The sequence below is a fragment of the Sphaeramia orbicularis genome, chromosome 16 (genome assembly GCF_902148855.1).
Source record: "Sphaeramia orbicularis chromosome 16, fSphaOr1.1, whole genome shotgun sequence".
Classification (NCBI taxonomy): Eukaryota; Metazoa; Chordata; class Actinopteri; order Kurtiformes; family Apogonidae; genus Sphaeramia; species Sphaeramia orbicularis.
In genome coordinates, this window is record NC_043972.1 from 27,722,340 (window position 1) to 27,745,369 (window position 23,030).

A 23,030-nucleotide genomic window follows, 5' to 3' on the forward strand; every position below is an offset into this window, starting at 1 on the left:
ATGTCTGTTTCTCTCTGCGGCAGAGTAAGCGTGGTGAAAATGTGATGCTGTAAGGACCATGTGGGCTGCCATGCACAAAGGAGCAAGGGGCGGGGCTTGGATGCTGACAAGGACCACCGCGTGTTCTTATTGGCTCTCAATGACATCACTGATCAGCGGCTGTAAACAGAATGAACAGTGCAGTCTCTCTCTCTCTCTCTCATACTCCAATGCAGTCTAAGCACAGGTTGGGAAGCCTGTTTGCATTTCCCTTTAGCCATTTCCCAAGATTCAACAGGCTGGCCTAACTACTGCAACAGCAACAGGCGCAATAAATAAAAAAAAAAAAAAAAAAAAAAAAAAGCTCCATCTTGCATTTTAGATTCCTGTCTTGTTCCCTCAGTAAGCTACAGAGTTACAGGAAACAATCATTGGACTGCAGTATCATCCACATAATATATATTTATGCAGCTGTAACTCACTCAAGCATTAAACTAATGATGGAAAAGTGAATCAGGTTCAATTACTTCCTGTGCTTGAGAAGCTAAAGCTGCAGTATACATAAAAATACAACACCAGGAGGTTAATGAAATATTATGCAGATACTGTGTTATTATCTAGTCTGTTGTTTATTGATTATATGCAGTAAAAAGGGGCTAGTGGTCATGTGGCATTACTGAGTTATAAATCTGTTTATGGGAAGTGTTTTTACTCCCGATGCATCCGGATATTGAGTCCATTTATAAAACCTCAGGCAGTTGTAAAACATACCATACTGTACTTGTGTACTGATTTTGTTATAATCATTTAACAGCTCCTGGTTAGAATATAATATCTGAAACCAAACTCTTAATTTTTCATAATGTGTTTACGATACGATGTTAGAATTGTACAGAATAAGAGTAAAAAAATGTCTGATGAATGGAGTTAAATGGTGTATGTGTGTGTTTTAGGCTGAAGGGGGAGCTGAGTGTTCTTGGTCATGTGTGTGTGTTTTTCCAAGTGAACAATTCTGATTGAACAAGTGTAAGTTCCATTACAAAGTGATATTACCTACCATCTGGAAGGGGGAAAAAAAAAAAGTGATATCCTGCTATCCCGGTGACTTTGGGCTGAGAAATGCCTTGTGGAAAGACATGCTACACTTTTATAATCCTCAAAGTAGTTCCATGAGTTTAAGATTTCCAAGTGTGCCTAAAAAACGCATCCCGCCTGGCACTTCTGCTGCTGAAGTTTAAATCCTTAGGAGATGAGTCTTCACCTTCTCCAAAAGAAAACGGAGCACTGTCTCTTAATCCCCCCTCTTCATCTTAAAAGCAGCTTGATAGGTGACTCTGTACATCTGCCATGTGATTTCCACGCTATTTTCCTTCCTTTAACCTCTCACAGGCAAAAAAAAAAAAAAAAAAAGAACGGGTTGTTGGATAATCTGGAGTTTAAGTCCCACCTAAAGACAGACTGCGAAGAAGAAAAAAAATAAAAGAACTGTAGTCATTCAATTCAATTTACACATTGCTTCAAACTAGTACATTTAAAAATAATAATAACAACAATGAGACATAATAAAGCCATTTCATGCCACAGAAAAAAGTTTTAACAAGTTGTTTGCTTTTGAAAATAGCTAAAAATCCCTGAAAAAGTCAAGTATTTCTTTCCAAAAATGCCCCAAATACATAACTGCTTTTACATATTCATCTTGGAAGTGCATTTTTATCTCGTCTGTTGTGAAATGCAAAGTACAGTACAATGGAATGCAGCAAATTCAAACAAGTTATTTGGCCACACCTTCACATGATAAAGTAACTTTTTAAAAAATCAAGTTAACATTAGATTTGTTTTTGTTAAAGTCACTGCTGAGAAAATCAATCAGTACACATCTAAAGTCAATAATAATTTACTTTTTTTTTTTTTTTTTTTTTTTTTTTTTTAGAAGCTCCGTGTTTTGTATTTATAAAAGGTTAAAAAGGCGCAGATATAAGACTTATCAACACTTGGCAGAAAAAAAGACAAATGAAAATAGTTGTAATTTTTTTTTTCATCTAATAAAAAAAGTGTTTTTAAAGTAGTTTCTTAGGAAAAATACAATGCTTTCTGCTGTTTTTCTTTGTATGGGCCGAGAACAAAGGAGCCTTTACTGTAACAAAGAAGCTACAGCGACTTATACCTGTTGCTCTGTTCCTAATCAGCTATAACAAGTTTTCTTAGTGATTTTCGGGAAAGCTTATTTAATTGTCATATCAGAATTTCGTTTCGACTCCATTGGTTTTTTTTCCTGCAACTACTTTAACTCTGTCAACCTTTTGTTTTAGACACTTTACACCTGATTGCATTGTTCTGAATTCCCACAGTGGAAGTGGCAAGTTCGCAAGAGCAAAAAAAAAAAAAAAAAAAACAACAACAAAAAAACACTACCATAAAACTCCTACACAATAAACAACAACATCTAAACTATTTATCAACTTCTAATTATCATTTTGTGTTTTTTTTTTTCCAGCGTGCGTAAAAACCTCCTTTTTTACGCAAACTTCTGACAGGCAGCTGCTCTTTCTTACGCGTCGCAACATCCCCAAGAGACAAAAAAATACGACAACAGCACAAACTCCATCTCACCTCCAAGAAAGCAAACAATCACATACTTCTAAATAACATTTGTGGAGCTTTATGGAGATGCGTGTCTGACTCTGAGCATCCCCCTGAAGTTGTCTCCTCAAAGCGCCCCGCATCAGACAAAGGAAAAGGGGACCGCTCCTCTCGCTCTCTCTCTCTCTCCTCTACCTCCACTATCTGTCTATGTCTCTCGACCTCTCTCTCCTGCTTTGTGCTCAAGTTTGAGCGCTGACGCACCAACTACAGCAGCAACTTTTAACTACAAATAAAATCCAAAATCACTCCAGGAGGGGTAGGTACAGCCGAATGCAATATCCCACCCGGAGATAACTCACCTGAGGGCGGTGTGTCTTTGTGCGCGTCGCCGTGCGTCGTGGAAAAAAGTTTGAGAGGGCACATCTAGCTTTGTGTTGTGGAGTCCCCTTTGTCTACACGTGTGATAGATGGATGGGGCTCCTTTTGGCCGCGCCTAGTTCGTTTCGCTCTCCAAAGAGTCCCGCCCTCCCAAAGTCAAACAACTATGCACACAACAATATACACGGTCCGATGATCAACATGCGACTTCATTGTTTTGGTGCGCACTTTTATTTATTAATTTAACTTTAATTGAACTGGTTTATCCTTATATGTTTAGAACTATCATGTAATATTCTTAGTGTTAGATTTAAAATAGTATTATTATTTTTTTCCTCATTTTATTTGTCTGACGTCTATTTATTTTTATTTATTTACGCATGCGTCTTTGTTTACCACCATCCAGGTTTCCACATCTCTTCTATTATTTATTTTGGCATTCACTTTCTCTCTCTCTCTTTCACACACACAAAATAAATAAAACTGTCAAGCAATTTACTTATGTTTTCTCTTTCTGTCTTTCTTTTTTTTCATAAGCATAGTAAGGGTTGGCGGACAAAAAGAAACTTTGCTGGACGCATGCCTGGAGTCTGCCATTGTGTCTGGACAGCAGCAGCAGCAGGGGAACAAAGGCAGAGACAAAAGAGCAGGACTCCTGGTTTTAAAGCACAGAGTAAATATACATGTGTTGTTGCTTCAAGGTAAAACCTAATAAACTGGAAAGCAGCGTTTATAAACCATAGGCCTTATTGGCAGATTAGAATGAGCCCAGTAGATGCAACAGTAAACACTGAGTCTGTTTAGATACATCCATATGCAAGTGTTGTGGTTTTGGAATATTAAAAACTGGACATGAATGAGCTGTTTTTTTCCTTAGTCATTGTGTTTTTTTTTTTTAATTATTATTACCTGCTGTGAGATATATGGTGACAATACAGTAATCAATGTTTTTTAGACAAAGATCTATGCATTATTTTTGCATATCTTTATGAGATGTCAGCTCTGAATATAAGAGAAACAAGATGAGTCGTTAATTTGTTTTTGATCATGTAATAGTTTGCTATACTATGTTGTAAATAAAGGTTAATTTTAGATGACATTTAGTCTATATAATGTATATTATTATGGACAGAGGCAGAAAAGCCAGGTGTAGATTACTGCACAAAGTGAAAATTTGATTTTCCTTGGTCAGGATATGTACAGTCAGTCCAGCTTGGATTTACAAGGCTGACAATTAATACTGAACAAACAAGAACTCAAACTATGAATTATGAAAGAGCTGCAGCATCTGAAACTGACCACAATGAACATTTGAAAGATAAACAGTACCACAGTGCTTCAGTTTCAGCTTCAGTTTGTCATGTCTGTTATGTATTCTGATTGTCTCTCTTAACTCACCATACATTTTTTATTAGTACAGTGTTTGTTTTTTATCAATTTCTAGAAATTGCAGGCGACCCCATTTGAATTCTAGGCGACCCCATGTGGGGTCCCAACCCCAAGGTTGAAAAACACTGCTCTATAATGACAACATTTTGTCACAATTATTATTTTCTTGTCCCTAAAAAGGAAAACAAACAGAAGCCACACATTTGAAACCACATGCAGGTAAAAAAAATAATTCAACTTACATCCACATGTCACCATTTGAAATATCCAGGACTCTGCCTTTTAGACTGTATTTTTTTTTTTTTTTTTCCAGTTAATCCCAATTTGGCAGTTGGGCATGGTCAAGTGGTTACACAGGGTTAAAAAAAAATGTTCTAATGATAATGAGTCGGCCTACATTTACCTGGCATATACAGCTGGGGAAAAATTATTAGACCATCATAAGTCATCAAAAACAAAGTTATGCAATCAAGTACTAACTCCTGTGTGTGTCCATGTGACTAAAACAGACAGAAAAGAAAACATGGAATGCCTAAAAGCACTGTTTTTGTCAGTACAATGCCATAGATATTGATGTAAGAACTGAAGTGATTTTGGTTATTATCAAGAAAACATGGAAAATGGACAGATATCAGCTCTGAAATTAAACTCTTATGAGCTATTTTTGTTGTTATCATTATATTTGTCCAAACAAATGTACCTTTAGTTGTACCAGGCATTAAAATAAACAAGAAATTGATGAAAACAAGGGTGGTCTACTAATTTTTTCCAAGAATGTAAGTGTAAAACATGGATGAACAAGGTATTTCTAGTATTTTGAGACCATGCAAAGACATTTGTCAATTTCAGCCATTTTCACCAAAATTTTTTATGAAAAACATCTTGGTTACGTAGGGTAAAAAAACTACATCAAAAATTAACATTACCATAGTGTCAGGTATATTGTTGACTGAAACTCCTGAAATTTTGGTGAAAAAAAAAAAAAAAATGAATCGGTCTAGGACTGGGGGATATCAATATTTTATTTTATTTTATTTTATTTTATTTTATTTTATTTTATTTTATTTTATTTTATTTTATTTTATTTTATTTATTTATTTATTTATTTAATCCACCACCACTCCCCTTTTCAGAGGACAACTTTATTTTTAATTACAGCTTGTGTTTAAGTAACAATCTCAAACTTTATATTCACATGTTCATCCATTCCTTCCTTGTTTACATATGCACAGAGGGAGGAGTCATATAGACGAAAGTGTACAGGGGCAGGACGAGACAAGACAGTGGGACAAAACAGACATAAGACAAGACAGTGGGACAAGCCAGCTAAGTGGTTGCTGTTGAAAACATAACAAAACGTGAAAAACATGACAAAAAGTAAGACAAGACAAAAACAGGTTCTAAGTACGTAGAGGGGGATATCAATATGAAGGGAAGTCTGGTTGCGTAGGGATAAAGTGATTTTGGGTAAATTCTTAAGTCCTCAAGGCTAGTAATCAAAATGATCTGTCAAATACAAACAATTTAATCTGATCCCAATATCATCCTTGGAGTGAATAATTGAAAGTATAAATAATGACCTAGAATCATTAAGGTTGAAATATAAACCAGTACTCTCTTGTGTAAGTAAAGTATGAGACAAAAATGTAAATGTCTTTTAAAACAATGACAATTAATCGTCTCTCTCTCTTTTTTTTTTGTAGACATCATTTAGAAACAGTAAAGTTAGTTTTATGACTCCCAAACTGTTATGTATCAGCTACAAATGAACAAATAAGTCTATCTTAAAGTTGTTTTTTTTTCACCCAACATATTCATAGTCCCCTGACTGTGCCCAGCTACTGTTCTAATATTTTAGTCAATCTAAGACAGAGAAAGGAGGTCAGACTATAACGAGTTTAAATACATGGAATTGCAACAGAGCTTTAAATTGTGCACAAATGTTTATGGCTGAGAAGTTTGTGATGTGTATGTGTATTGTTTATTTGTTTTGTTTTTTTGTTGTTGTTGTTGCTTGTTTGTTTGCTTGTTTGTTACATCCACAAATGGGCTAGATGGGTTTATTAAATTATCCCAATCCCTTTCTGGCTTCAAAAAAAATGTTAGAAAGAAACTTCTGTCTTCCTATGCATTATATAATCTCTGTCAGAATCATGTATTTTTTTGGAAATGTTGTTGTCTGAGTATGTATGTGTGTGTGTGTATGTAAACCTATGTGTGATTGTGTGGATGCTTGAGTGTGTGGTGTGTGTCGATGACTGCACATGAGTGGGTGGTGATGAATTTGTAGGTGTGTCATTGGGGGGTGGGGGTTGAGAGGGAATAGGGGTGAGGATATTGTCGGTTGCTTGGGTCCTCTATTTATAAGCACTCTTTCTACAGTGGGGTTCCCTTTCATGTACATCTGCTGTAAACTGCTCATGTATATATATATATATATATATATATATATATATATATATATTTTTTTTTTTTTTTTTTTTTTTTTTTTTTTTCCTCTGTGCATGAATAAAAAATATCTGAATCTGAAATGGACGTCCATCAGTCCTGGTGCATCTACAGTCTGCCCGTCCATGGGGGTGGATCTGGATCTGTCCTTCACTGTGGCTCTCCCTCAGGTTTCTCTTTTCCCTCTGGGTTTTTGGAGTTTTTCCTTGCTGAGAAGGAGGGTCTAAGGACAGGGGATGACCGGGACATTAACCCATTCCCTTCTTCTACTGTTTATTTGACTGTTGCTTGTTTCCATAACCAACAATTTTTATTTATTTATTTATTTATTTATTTAATTTTATGTTTTTACGTTATATACCTGTTGTGAAGCACATTGAGTCTTTTCCTACTGGGTTTTTGGAGTTTGTCTTTGCCAAGAAGGATGGTCTAAGGATGGGGGATGACAGGGACATTAAACCATTTCCTTCATCTACTGTTTATTTGACTGTTTGTTTTCATATTCAACTAATTCTGTAAAACCCTGTGAGGCAACCTAATTGTGATATAGGGCTCTACATGAATGAATGAATGAGTTTTTATTATTCTGTCCTGCATAAGAATATTTCCAGCCCTTACATGTGCTTATAAGACACCAAAAATACAAACCAAAAACCAAATACCAGACAATAGGCACAATAGATATTAACAAGACAATGTACTGACCTATTTAAACAAACACATCTGCCGCTTTTTCCAGCCTTTACAAACAAATAATGCTAATTTATATAAATTTGAACTGAACAACCATTTCATCTTGTCATCACCAGTGCTCCAGAACATATCAGGATTTCAGATAAACGTGTCATGAAACAAAATGGCTCTCAGTTCATCATATAGAGGGCAATACAAACTAAAAAATAAAATAAATATCAAATAAGATTGAATTGTTTTTGTTTACAACACTTGTAATACTGCAGATGCTTTTGTTAGTGAGGCACAGATCTACATACTTGCTATAATTGTGTGTATATTTATAAGTTTGTGTGTATACAGGGTGGGGAAGCAAAATTTACAATGAACATTTAGTTGTTTTTTCTCAGCAGGCACTACGTCAATTGTTTTGAAACCAAACATATATTGATGTCATAATCATACCTAACACTATTATCCATACCTTTTCAGAAACTTTTGCCCATATGAGTAATCAGGAAAGCAAACGTCAAAGAGTGTGTGATTTGCTGAATGCACTCGTCACACCAAAGGAGATTTCAAAAATAGTTGGAGTGTCCATAAAGACTGTTTATAATGGAAAGAAGAGAATGACTATGAGCAAAACTATTATGAGAAAGTCTGGAAGATACTATTAAAGAAGAATGGGAGAAGTTGTCACCCCAATATTTGAGGAACACTTGCGCAAGTTTCAGGAAGCGTGTGAAGGCAGTTATTGAGAAAGAAGGAGGACACATAGAATAAAAACATTTTCTATTATGTCAATTTTCTTGTGGCAAATAAATTCTCATGACTTTCAATAAACTAATTGGTCATACACTGTCTTTCAATCCCTGCCTCAAAATATTGTAAATTTTGCTTCCCCACCCTGTATAAGAAAAAATGTCAATAAATATATTGTTTAAAAAAAAGTCAGACTATGAAAAACTTTTTCAGACACACATAATAATGAAAAGGCACACTCAGAAAGTAAAATTCAACAACTTGCAACTACCAGGAACATATGAAAACCTGAAATAAAAAAAAAAAAAAAGATTGAAAAAAAAAAAAAAAAACTGAGAAAAGCAAGAACTAATCATAGCACCACTTGTGCACCATCCACCCCCTCTGGGTTCAATGCAGCAGAAGTACATATACAGACAGGCAGTCAGAGATACAGGCATACCTCTGCCACCCCCCTCTAGCACAGTTCTTATACACCCTGCTGTGGTTTTACTGGGCCACTGATTCCAGCAGTCAGCCTGTTCTGCTTTTCCCTGCCCTGGCTGCTGCCTGTACATATCCCACTGAGGAGTCAGCTGAGCCAGGCATGAGACAGCACACTGAACAGGCTACATACAGCTTAGAGAGGCTTAACACGCAAACAGATGTGCCAGAGCCGAGAGGAAATTCAGAAGATCATACCACACATTAAGATATGATCCCCTTCAATGAAAGATAGGATGCTAAAAAACCGAAACAAAGTACCTGCTGTATTACAAAATATACACAAATGACAGGTGAAAAAAAAAACATTGCATTTTAGCTTACAGTTAGTTACACACAGCTAATTAAGCACTGATAAAATGCATAAATCTGCATATTGGTGTGATGCTGCCAACTCTTAATTACAGCAGCTTCATAAAAATCAGTTCTGTATTAATGCACTACTGCACACTCACTATATTTCCTGTACAACTGTAAACATAGCAGTGTTACTGATGATGAACACATGTATAAACACACATTTAAAGCGTATAGTACAGTCTCTGTTGTGTATTTCACTTATCTGTGTCTCATCTGTCCTCTGAATCACAAGTCACATATCATGTCATAATGCACAGTCTCTATTAATGAAGGTAAGCTGGACTTTAATATTGCATTTTTGCGTTTGCATAGACACAAATTACAAATGCACATAGATGATAGATTAAAGAGTGAACACACATTTGGCTACATGACATGTAATATATGACAGGTACACAAAACAGTGAATCGCCTCATGGTTTGCAATATGTAATACATAATAGAATAGATATTGAAAACGTATACAAACACATAATTCATGTCTTGTAATTTTAAAGTAATGATGCATTTAATTAGAACATGTATAGTGGTCTGGATTTAAATGGTCACTGCTATTTGGATCATGTCAGTTACACTATTAGCTGCGGTTGTATCAGTGATTTCACACTTCTAATAAATAGAATAGAATAGAATAGAATAGAATAGAATAGAATAGAATAGAATAGAATAGAATAGAATAGAATAGAATGCTAAACCTAATACTGGTGGAACCTATGCAATGTTATTTAATTTAATGCAGAGAATCTCTACCATGTGCACCATCACACGTAGGCATGCACACCCACCCACCCACCCACACACACACACACACACACACACACACACAATCTGAGATAGACAGACAGACAGACATGCTTGTCAGCGATGCTGGAGGGCCCTTGGCTGACTGCTGCTTCTAGACCAACCCATCCCCCACAATAAGGGACTGTCTGGAAGAGGGGGAAGGGAAATCATGACTGTCTGAACACCAGACAGCCAGCATACAGCATAACAGGCTAGAATAGCATAGAATAGAATAGAATAGAATAGAATAGAATAGAATAGAATAGAATAGAATAGAATAGAATACGTGTTGACAAATACAGTTGCTTTAATAGGAAATATATTATTTTTCAGAGGTTATAGATTTCACCCAGTGAGAAATTTAAGGAGCAATAAGACTGTCTACTTGGGAGGCAGATTAGTAACAGCACAGCACTGTTAGTCATGGAATAGTGACATAATTGCTCAGTTTCATCACCACTGTCTGTGCAATATCACTAATAGATGACTACAAGCGAAACACAAATGCATCAGCAATAGCTGTATGCTTTAAGGCTGCATCTGCTCAGTCAGGATGTTTACATTTATAGTACGCAGGGTAGATTTTCTAGTGTATGAAAAACTTTTAAGACTTCTGATGCCATCTGGGTAACATACCATTTATAAAAGAAAGCCTTATGTCTGACATTTGCGAGGCATATGTCACAAACTTCAGCCATAAGGTTTGAGAGTTGTGTGTTTACCAGGCAGGAAGGATCAGACCAAATTATAATGGTTGCATTATGGGAATTTTTTTACTCCAGTGGTTTTTCAGCTTCATCAATACTTGGAAGTAAAAACAACATATCTGCATTCCTGTTGCTTTAGACCATTTTCCTGCACTTTGTTTATCCTCCCAACTTGTAAAAGTGCAGTGCTCAGTCACTGGAGTACCACTTTGATGTGAGTGTTGGTGGGATTACAATTTGCATATTCTGTTTACTTCGAGTGACACTAAACTATGTGCTGTATTCATATGGTAACAAAAATGGTTTCACATTATGCATAATGCATTTGATTCTTAACCCTTTGAGCTACAGATCAGATTCTGCATGTCTGCTTAACACAGAGATGTAGCTCTTCGTGTGGGTTCTTCCAGATAGAAAACAGTTTAAAGTATCGGTTACATTATGCATGTGCAGACCCAGTTATTTCTAAGCTAGGTCATACCACATAAGTACCAGTATAGCTTATAGGACATCCAGGTCTCAGATTAACACTCTTCTATTTGAATCACACTGAATAATCATATTGCTTATCTCTGTCTGAGTCTATATGAAAGTGTATATTTCTTGAATCCCCAGTGGAGGGGTAAGCTTCCCACTCCCACAAGCCTCCCATGCTTTATAGCTTTATAGGAAACCACGTTGTCTATAAAAAGGGTATCCTGCTATAAAATGTGTTCCAAATCTGTCTTCTCTATAGTGCAGTGAGAGTGAAGAGCTTTCAAAAGACTGTCAGAGTAAACTATGGAGCCACACATTCAGTGTACTTAGCAGTTTTAATGTTTATTTGCTGAATACTCGATAATCTATTAGGTTTGTTAGGCCTGTATATAATCACTTATTTAGTTTATGTCATTAGGAAGCTAAATCAACATGAATTTTCCTAAGGAGCCAGATATCAACTTCATTTAGTGGCTATTTCTTGTGTACTGCTAACATATATAAGAAGGACAGTGAGGTCAAGGATCAAGACAAGAGTGGTAAAGTTTCAGTTCCAGCTGATATTTATTTCCTTCTTTGAAAAAAGTTCTGTACACAAGTTTATATCAACAATCTGACAGGCAGTGAATGGACACAATTTAGCTGGCATGAGTTTCCCCTCCCGTTCTTTGAGTCTCAAAGATGGAAGGTTCCTTTGTTTATGGCAATGATTAGACAATAAATGATAATTCTACACAGCATATTGCACAGGATGGATGAAAAATAAAGTTAATATATTTAAAAATGCTTTCATATATATATAAAAAAAGAGTCCTGAACTGACCACCTTAAATGTAAGTAAGGATGTGTAAAAGATAGCAGTTCTAGACAGTGCCTGTCCTTGATAGCAACAACGTACATAAACACACAATCTTTTTGCTTTATGATACAGTCAAATATACAAAGATCGAGTTCACGTTTCATCATTTTTCCTCGTTTTTTCATTTTTTTCTGAAAAACACAACAGCTAATAACCTGAATCTGAAATACAAATGCTATTCACCATGCCATAAAGATACTAAAACAATTATTAGCTAATAGTTAGCCGACAAGTAGAAAAGATTATATATTCAAATACAATGAGAAACGCAGTACAAGTAGATGTTGCGGAACTCAAGTCAGAAATTTGAATATGCTTGATGTTATCATCCTTGTTGTTGCTTGTTCTAGGTCTGTTGAGAACCTGTTCAGTCCTGTGGTTGATTGGCAAATTTGACATCAATTAATGAAAACACCAACAAACAAGTCAAATTTAAAGCTACAATCTCCTCATTTGTTGTCATAGGCAAGATATGAGACAGGAAATGCAAAAAGGAGTGGCTGCTTGGGATAGTGACGCTGTTAAAACCACATGGTCCACAGGAAAAAAACAAAAAAAAAAGCCTCTCGAAATAATGTGTTCCTGTGTCTTTAAGAAGCCTGTAGACTGGCACTGTAAACGTAGAAGGTAGGCTGATACAAAGACTGGTGCTGCTTTCAAGTGCTGCTGTAAAAATCCGAGTGGTGGGATATATTTGTTGCGTGAACTGAAAAAAGTTCAGGTTTAGACATCAAAGTGTTATCAGTGTTTGCTGGTAGATTCAGATTCGATTTTATGCCCTGTCAGTAGAGTAAATGTAGTGTGGTGCCATACATTTGTAAAAACAAGACACCACATGGTTATAAAGTCTGCTTTGTTGAACGATGCTCATAAGTACAAGCTGGCCATAAGCACTTGAAGGCAGCATTAAAACCAGCCTGCCCGGGTCTTAAAAATTAGGAAATCCAATACAACTGTATTAGTAGGCTACACACGCCGATTGTTGACTCCCCCATTTTCTATATAGATTTGTACAAAAATACACTGAGAAAATAATCAAACTGTTTCTTCTCTTTTAAGTGTCCAAAAAAGTGTGTACATTTAGATATAAAAAGAACTAAAAGTTGTGTGTTTTTAAAACTCTAGCCCTTCGCCTGAGAAGGAAATGTGACAGAGACAGACATACTGACAAACAACCGTGTAAGAAAAAAGAACAGGACTAGGTCATGTAAGCTATACAAGAAATAAAAAAAATGATCAAGTCAAAAATGCTTGGCCCAGTATATAAATACAACATCCCATATAAAATGGCATCTGAATACATGTACAAAACAAAGCTCAGAGGATGAAAAAAAAAAAAAAAAACAACGTTGAGGATTTCTCTATAGCTATCATCTGAAATTAACAATAAAGAATTTGGTCCTGAATCGTAGAGAACACGTGTATAAAGTTCAGCACAGATTTGAAGTTGCGTTTGAGTCCTGAAGTTGAAAAATTACAACAGCTGGTGATTATTTCAATGTCCTTTTTTTTTTTTTTTTTTTTTTTCTTTTCTTTTTTTTTTTTTTAAAGAGAAGAACCGAAGCGAGCGCCACCTATCCATTTAAATAACCCTAATACTAGTTTTAAACTGTTCGACAGTCTCACAGAAAATCTCAGCACAAGATAGGAACAAAGTAGGCTATCATGCTTAACATGTTTTTTGCTTTTGAGAAAAATATTCGACTTAAACAAAAACAAAAACATCAACCCACCTCGGTTTCATTTTAAAAAATCCCTCTCGGTTGACACACAACAATAAAAATGTCGCACGACAGTCCTATTTCTGTACCTTTATCAGTGGTGAAGTTCACTTGGCGATTGATAAAAACTTGTGAAATGTCCCTTTTTTTTTTCTTTTTTTTTTTTTTTTTTTTTAATAGTCAGCAACATTGATTAAGTGAACGGCGGACCGCAGATCGTGCAAATAAATCACAGTTTAAGTCGTTCAGTTCACAACAGAAGAGGACTGAGGGGTTCACAGCCTCATCTTTTTCTCTCCTTCTCTTGTTTTTTTTGCGCTCCCACTACTTTTGTGTGTACCAAGTCCCACAGTTCCACGCATCCGAAGAAAAGTAGAAAAAAAAAGCAAATTATTCGCTTTAAAGTTTTAGCTTTCCAAAGGATTTGCAGCTCTTGCTTTTGTAAAAGGCAAGAAGGGGACGGGGGGTTAGTTGGAGTGGGTTTAGACTCTAGTCTGGTAACACCCACTGTTCCACAAACCCCTGCTTCTGTTTGTGGGCATATTTTTATTTATTACCTGTTGTTCTTTTTTACTCTGCTTTGATCACTCAGTATGTGAACACCAGGTTGGAGATCGTGGACTCCAGCCAGTCCCCGGAGATCATCTCGCTGACTTCAGGCGTGCAGTAGTCGGGGAACTCGAAGTGGGATCCTCCGGAGCCGGATTCAAAGTTCAAATCCAAATCCCTGTCCAGCACCGATGATCCAAAGCTCCCCAAAGACATACCGTCAAAGCTGGGACTGGGGTTAATATCGAGTAAGTCGTCCTCAAACTCTTCATCCTCTGAGGAAGAGGATGCGGAGGAGTGGGAGCCGGAGGGTGTGGGTGAGGAAGCCCGCCGACTGCTGTATGTGTGGCCGCCGTGCCGCTCCGAGGAGCCGGCTAAGCTGCTGCCGCTGCTGCCGCTGGGGGACTCTGCGCCCTCGTCCCTGCAGCTGGCCGCGTCCTCGTACAGGCTGAGCGGGTCGCTGGAGTCCGCCGAGCTGCTGAGGGTCGGACTGGCCGGGACCACCACGGAGGACGCGGGGCTGACGCTCAAATTGGCCGCGCTGCTCCCGAACACATAGACCCGTTTGGGCTTCTTCCCATCGGGGATCTGCTTGGCTGTGGAGGTGAAGGATTTGGACTTGTAGAGGGAGTTATGGTGGTGGTGGTGATGGTGGTGATGGTGATGGGGCTCTGACGCATGATCAGAGGCAAAAGGTGAAGCTTTGGTGCTACTGCTGCTGCTGCTGCCGAAAAGTGATTTGTGGGGTTTGCTGCTGCTGGGTGATTTGGAACCATTCTTCCGCGATGAAGATGTCTTAGTGCTGGTGTTGTTGGAGCTACTGTTGACTTTCTCCCCCTTGTCTGCGTTGCTGCCGGGCTTGGATGCGCTCGATTTTACTTTCTTCCTCGGCCGGTACTTGTAGTCGGGATAGTCCGCCATGTGCTTCAGTCTGAGCCGCTCCGCCTCTCGGATGAAGGGGATCTTGTCGCTATCTCTGAGCAGCTTCCACCTCTTCCCCAGCCTCTTGGAGATCTCCGCGTTATGCATGTCCGGAGACTGCTCCATGATCTTCCTCCTCTCTATCTGTGACCACACCATAAACGCGTTCATGGGTCTCTTGATGTGCCCGCTTGGAGTTTTACACCACGCCGGGTTGTCTCCCAGTTTGTCCCCGGTGGTGGAAGAAGCTGTGGAGGAGCTCGGGGAAAGAGGCGATGCGGCCGGGTCAAGATCCATGCACGCCCCGGAGTCGGAGCTCGAATCCCCGCCGAAGAAGGACAGCGCCTCGGCGGTGCTCTCCGTGTGGCTCATTTTCTGCACCATGCTGTCCAGTCAGATACGCGCAGAGGGGAGAGCGGTGTATTTGCTCTGTCTCTCTCCCTCTCTCTCCTTATCCGTCCGGTTCACTTTAAAAGCAAGCTCAGCTATTTTCTACCACTCTTCACAGTTTTGATCTGTGTTTAAAAAAAAAAAAAAAAAAAAAAAAAGCGCAAAAAATAGTTCACTCCTGAGATGTGCGTAAAAGATCTGTTCAGTCCAGTGCAGCCTTAAAAAAGACTGTGTTTTTGGAAAAAGTTTAATTTCCAGGTTCTGTAGGCGTTACAGCATGCCTGTTATCAGTCTCTCAGTCTCTTCCTTCAGTGTTATAAAATCAATTCAGCCGTGTAGTGACTGAACACAAGTCTGTGCAGCTGCAGAGCGCACACTGAGCGCCACACTATCTGCTCGGGCACTTACAAAGGGCTCCCAAGTACAGTGTGGAAGGTAAGAGCTGTTCTCTGCATCGGCTCTGTCCCTTCTCCTACAAACAAAAGCCATGCATGCTGAATAGGAAAAAAAAGAAAGCTAGAGCGAGTCACACTGTCCGCCTTCCATCTGCAAACCTGCAGTCGAGTTTCAAGCAACCTTCCAGTACCGGCCCCCTCGCATGCATTTATCCCTTCCCGTGATACAACGGCGATAAAAATCCACCAATCAGACGCTGTCGCTACCCTGCCTCTGCGCCAAGCACACGCCCCTCTTGGCTCCGATTGGCCAAAAATGGAATCTAATAATAATCAGCGCGTGCAATGAGGAGTCTCGTGTCTGACCTCATTCCAGAATACAACAAGAAACTTCAATTTTTTTTAAAGAGACACTGGCTTATGTTATGGACCCCTTCTCTTCTCTCCTACCACCAGCCCATGTGTATACCATTAACATATAGCCATATGTGGAGCCGACTATACTTTACCATATGGAAACTTTAACCATGAGTACACTTTGTACTACTGTATTATCTTGGCAAAGCAGTCCAAAATACCATGTAGTAATAACCTCTGTTTAGGTACCAGCGGACAGACAAAAAAAAACTCTGTGTGTGTGTGTGTGTGTGTGTGTGTGTGTGTGTGTGTGTGTGGGTGTGTGTGTGTGTGGGTGGGGGGGGTGTTGATGGGAACAGTGCGCACCTATAATGGCACAAGCACAGACTCTGGAGTCAAAACACTTGACAGCGCAATGCAGCTGATGAAGTAATGCATCAGTGTTTACAGACAGGAGTGAAGTTTAAAGCCTTCCCTAAGCTTACAAATACATATTTATGAATGGCACATCATTATGAGCCTATTACACAGAATTTGTGTACGTTGGAGAAGAATTTGTCCTGAAAAATCAGTTGAAACTTGAACATTTTGACATGTGTTTGTCTACAGGTGGTTGACCGCTGAGGTCATGTATCACCGACACGCTGTTAGATAAGACTGGCTCAACAATGATATGTCACCCGGGTACAACATTATCGTTAGGCTGGTGTGAAGACTACACAACCCCAAACTCTCTCTCTCTCTCTCTCTCTCTCTCTCTCTCTCTCTCTCTCTCTCTCTCTCTCTCTCTCTCTCTCTCTCTCTCTCTCTCTCTCTCTCTCTCTCTCTCTCATCAGGGTTGGGCGGTCTTTGTCACATAACGCACGTCGAACCAAAACTCTCCAGCATATCAGTCAGAGGAAAGAGAGGGGAAGAGGGAAGAGGCAGGAGGCGGTGTGAGCCAAAAAAAAAAAAAAAAAACTGCCCCCGTGAGCACGCATATCTACACACATTTTAACCGACATTGTGTGCAGTTTCCGTGTACAGTGACACAAACAACAAGGTCAGGTGACAGTAAAACGCACGGCACTGCGCTTTTACGCACATGGTATCACTTTTACGCACGGTGGATCTGGGGGAGTTTTAAACAAAACAACATGCAACTTGTGTATACACAGGCCTAAATTATGATCAGAAACATCTCTAATGAACTGCATGACACGTGAAACTTTATTATTATTTTTTTTTTTTAATCTTCGTTTATCATGAAAAAGTAAAGTCACAAACCCGTCGACCTAAACCACACTGTCCGAGTTATCATCATAATCAACAACACAAATTCCTATAGAAATGTTTTGCTGCCTTTAGTTGTCAGTAATTACATCACACCCTGACAAAACAAATAGCAAGTTTCAGCATGTTTTGCTTCCTTGTGATTAATCGTCTTAATTTCCTTATTAAAATATAGAGTGATTTATTTTCACAATCTGTTGCAAGTGGGAGTCAAGAGACAGACACAAGCAGGCGCACAGTGGATGCAGACGGCAGTGCGGGGGTTGAGCGTCGCTAGATGGCGTCGCAGAGCCGGAGAGGATTCAGAATACAGGGTAACAGAGATCAGACCCAGCATCCAGAACAGTTACCAGGGGTGAATTACATAATGCCTCTGTGCGATAGGAAGGCATCCAAACGATTCTCCCCCCCTCTTTCTCTGTCTCTACTTTGGAGTTGCTCCGTTTGCGATCAGTTACCACTGTAATGATTTCGGCTTCTCAGAGGAGCATCCTTCTTCATACTCAGACATTAAATTAAAGGGGGGGGGGGGGGCAAGTTACTAAGTCAGATCTGGCCACCATGTGCCTGTAAAACAGCTTCTGTGCACACTGGCATTGATTCTACAAGTCTGTGGACTGTACTAGAGTGACAGACACTATTAAAAAAAAAAAAAAAAAAAAAAAAAAAGTTGTGTTTTGATGGAGGGCGCTGTGAAACATGTCGAACCTACAACTCAAAAAAAGTGTGAAAGTAGTAGTAAATTATTCACATTATTTTCACAAAACTATTCAGTGACCACTCATGCCATATTAGGGCGTTATCACCCAATATTTAAGATACAAACCTTTATTTTTATATCTATACATAAGAGAGGTGCAAGAACATACCAATAAAAAAAATGGTGCATTTAACTGAAAAGTGAGTTAAGAAAGGTAAGACTTGAGCACCACAGGGAAATTAGTATGAAAGTATAGTACTCAATGTTAGTGGATGCATTTCACTGGGTACAATTATATTCAATATGGCCTCATATCTTCAGTGCATCCAAGTAAAGCAATGGGTAATTGGTCTCCAATTTGTGTGTTCATGGAGCAGAACTGCAATGGAAATAAGAATCTTAACTCATAAACTAACACTGTTCCTTAATGCCGTTTTAATAAGGAACCGCAGGAAAACTTTATAAATCCATACCTGACATGGCTGCGCTATGATGTAACAGAACACATGATATCTACATAAGTTTAACACACCATAATATCTGTCATACATAGAAGATCTACTCATCTCTGCATCCACCATCTCACCTGTATGAGTATAATCCACCTTCTTTTATAATACTTTTTCCTTGTATATTGTCTTTTTGTCAGTCTTGCACCTGGAGTGACAGCTGGAAGGTTTTTCAGCTACCCGCTTATTACCTTTAGCAAATGTTTTCCATTCTTTTCTATTCTATTTTACATCTAGAAAATAAATAAGACCTTTCACCTAGTTCTGGCTTCATAGTTAACTTGAATACATGTCTTTTTCTTGGCTGCCCACACTTTTGTCTCTTTCTTTCTGTCTCTCCCTCCCTCCCTCCCACTCCCTCTCTCACTCAGTGTACACATTAGTATGCCACACACACATGCACACACACACACACACACACACACACACGACCTGAAAGGATAAGTAGTGCATTCAAACTTTACTCTCGCTTTTTCTTTCTCTCTTTTACTACAATTGTTCCAGTGAGGTGCAGCTGCCACGCGAGTTGGAGTGGGTCGCGTGCCAGCCCTAATCTCAACAGGTGTTCTTTTGGGTGTCTCTCGCTCAGCCCCACTCTTCCCTTTCTTTGTCTGTCTTCACTACTCTCTTTTCTCTCTCTACTCTGCCCCCTCCCTGTGTACTTCACTTTAATAAGTAGCCTACTTTTCTGGCTCCTCTCCTCTTCCATAATTTCCAAATTTGACTTTTTTTTTTTTTTTTTCTCCTTCCATTCTTTTTTTCTGGCAGGATTTTAGTTGAGCGTTGTTTTCCTTAAACAGACTGTGAAAACCTCAAACACCAATAATAATAATAATAATAATAATAATAATAATGGCAACACTGCACATATCATAGTGTACAATTAGTCTTCATTACAGAATTAGTCATTCAACGAATCATTAAAGGTTTAATGTCTTGTTTCACTGGCTTTCCTTCAGGCTAGGACATGCTCGAACATATGTTGCTGCAGCCATTGTGATGTCATTTTTTTTTTTCCCCTCATGTAAAACTCTGTAAGTGGTCTGACAAGGATTAATATCACTGGTCTACAAGTTAAAGCCTCCAAAATAAAAATAGGGAGACTTTACTAAGTTTGAGTGACTATAAAGAAAAATTGGGTCAAAAATGTTAGTTGGATGTAGTACAATCTTGGGTCAAAATAATGCCTTTTACAATAATACAATATATTCACTTTTCAGGTTCTTTCTTGTGGAAGATTTATAAATCTACTGTATAAACTTTAACCAATATACATGAGGAATTTCCCCCTGTAGGACTAATAAAGGCATATCTTATCTTACCTTATCTTATCTTAATAAAACTTCCTCATAAACACTGAAAACATTAGCTAACCAAAATGTTTGTCATTTGTTTTTCAAACCAGTGTATTCTTGAGTTTCATTTTGACTATCCTCTTTTCATACTTGCTTAATTCAATAGGAAGTTACTCCTTTCCTCTGTTCTATTTTGCTCTCCATTTTAACTCCCTATTTTCTCAAACTTGTCAACCTTGTCTTTCCCGTCTTTCTCCTTGTCCTGTCTCCCACTTCTTCTCTATTCAATTCAGCTCACTTTATTTTATAGCCATAAATGTTAGATGAATAACGTTGCCAAAGCACCCACCCCCTGTCTTTTCTCTCTCCATCTCCTTCTCAGGATAAATCTGATCTGAGGTCATCTGTTATTTAGAACACTGACACCATATGGTCAACCACCCACTCAGAGTACTCAGGGTTTCATGAAAACTTAAAATGTTCCCATATGAAATATTGATGGAGCTGTATATTGACCGGCTGTCGCAAACCCTGCTTAGGGTTTAGCCTGGTGAAACTCTGAATCATAACTAGTTGCTGAAAGATTTAAACAAATTCAGAAACTGCTAAAATAAAATGATTATATCTAACAATACACTCACATCTGAAGAATATAAATACAAGATATATGAATAAGATTTTGCCTTATTACGTAGTTCATCAATGCCAAATGCTGACCCCTAGTCCAATTAAAATGTTATATTTCAGGCAGTACTTTAATCTAATTTGTCAAAAAGAAATAACACACACAGGTGCTGTCCCTGATGACATGATATTATTATAGCGAGGACACAGATTGTGTAGATTTTTGAGCACAGGCGACTTTAATGGAATTCAGTTGTGCAAAGAGGAGAGAAAAGTGTTAATTGCAATGTAAATTAATTTGACTTCAACTAAATCACCATTTATATACAGAAGATTTTTCATTGCAAAACCTGGCATGTTGCATTGAAGACCAATTGGAGTCCGTGTACATTAACACTATAACGCCAAGCGTATCATATTTGATACACAAGTTTTGACGCCCTCTGCATGATCAGTGTGATATTTGTTTTCTAGAAAAACATGATGTATACAATTAGATACATGTAATACACAGATAATCCACCAGGGGGAAGGAATTCATTCACCAGAGGCCTTTCCAGTGATACTACTATTAATCAGGAAGGAGGCAGAACTTTGGCAGTTTTGAAAAGGAATTACCAATTTGTTAGACATGTTTGTGTTATATTATGTTTTTGTTTGTTCAAAAATAATAATATTTGAACATTGAGACCCGATGTATCAAATATGATACAAAATTGAAGCTTATGCAGGGAAATTGGTCTTTGCAAAAAAATGTTTTGGGTTGTTGAGAAGGACCAATAAAGGCTCCAGTTTCAAAGAACTGGAATTTTCTGTCAGTGATTTAATGCAGGGGTGTCAAACTCATTTTCATTCAGGGACCACATTCAGCCCAATTTGATCTCCAGTGGGCCGGACCAGTAAAATAATAACAGTGAAAAAAGCTATAAAAATTTATATTACGATAATGTTTACATCTACAAAGTTTCCTTAAAAATCTGAATGAACAACTTGAATCATCTTAAGAAAAACAAGTGCAGTTTTAACAATATTATGCCTCGGTTTATCAGTTTATCATTTACACATGTGCGTTACATTCACACAAAACATTTAGTAACAGGCAGAATATTGGTAAAATTGCATTTACTTTTCTTCAGACATTTCCATTTGTTCATATTTGTTCAGGTTATTCACGTTTTTTGTAAAAGTATAGTTTGGTAATGTAAAAATTTTCATGTAATTGAACTTTTTTGAACCAAAAAACAAAAAGAAAGAATTTGGGGTTGTCATTATTTATAGGTTATTATGATAATATTTTACTGGTTCTGACCCACATGAACTCTAATTGGACTGTATGTGTCTGTACGTGGAACGGGAATTAAAATGATTTTGACACCACTGATTGTTAATATCTTCAGTGTAATTTTTGCATTTGACAAATTCAACCTCACAGGCCGGATTGGACTCGGATTTGGCCCCCGGGCCGCATCTTTGACACCTGTGATTTAATGGTTTAGGCTTTAGAGGGTTAAAGTTTTCTGATTTATTTTTGATAGAGTTGAGATCCTGGACAGGGGATGACATGCAGCAAATTACATGGATCAGATTCCAATATGGGCCACACACCCAACAAAAAAAGTTTGATTTAGCTATTTGACAACTGCTTTAAATTAAAACAAGATAATCATGGATCTAGTGGGCATAATCACACTTTAATGTGTGACACCCAGAGACATCATGATAACAGCTGCCTTCTTTAGTGAAGGATTTTTCATGTAATCAGCGGAGAGGGGAGGACATCATATATGCAGACCCTGGTGGATGAAAGATGCTGGTAAGAATCAAACATAACATGACTGCCATAATAGAATTCCCGTAATGGCTTCTAAGCTATTATAGGTCATACTGTGCGAAGACTGATGAAAAGGGAGCAGAAAAGCACAATTCAAAGGAAAGGGGTTTGTAATTATATAGAGATGTTTTAGACCGAACACATTTATCCAAATGGTCAATAGAATTGCCCATCAAAAAGAATTACAGTCCATAGTACACTGTTGGGCAGGTGACAAGCAGTGCAGAACAATGTCACCAAAATTGCGCTGAACCACTGCCTTTTCTTCTGCAACCACCAAGACTCACCAAACAGGCAGGGAAAGAGAAGAAAAAGCCTCTACAGGAGGAACACACCGCTTTACTACTGCAGATCTATGCTATATGTCATCAGTGTACGTGACAAAAGACTGCACAGCATGTAGGCTAATACAAACCTGAAGAACAATACGACAAGCATTCATTTATTATTTTTACTGTCATCAAAGTCAATGTTCACAACACAGTCTTTTACAACCTTATAACAGACAGATGGCTGGTTACTGTATACATGAAATGTATTTATTCAGTTGTGTTTCTAAAGCTTTGTTTGAACAGGTGTTTTCAGC

The 23,030-nt window shown here is 38.1% G+C and overlaps 1 protein-coding gene and 1 long non-coding RNA gene across 2 annotated transcripts in view; both read right to left on the reverse strand.

The window, feature by feature from the left end:
- LOC115434886 (uncharacterized) overlaps positions 1–3,021 on the reverse strand; it is a 137,032-nt gene extending 134,011 nt beyond the window's left edge. The window contains exons 1-2 of the long non-coding RNA XR_003937606.1: positions 2,922–3,021; positions 1,037–1,437 (exon numbers count right to left, since the gene is read on the reverse strand). This is a non-coding gene — a long non-coding RNA (uncharacterized LOC115434886). The remainder of the gene's footprint in view (positions 1–1,036; positions 1,438–2,921) is intronic.
- Positions 3,022–11,566: 8,545 nt separating this feature from the next.
- Positions 11,567–16,025, reverse strand: sox4b (SRY-box transcription factor 4b). Its single transcript, XM_030158249.1, has one exon. The coding sequence runs from the start codon at positions 15,453–15,455 to the stop codon at positions 14,190–14,192; it is 1,266 nt and encodes a 421-aa protein (XP_030014109.1). The 5' UTR covers positions 15,456–16,025; the 3' UTR covers positions 11,567–14,189.
- Between the last annotated feature and the right edge of the window lie 7,005 nt (positions 16,026–23,030).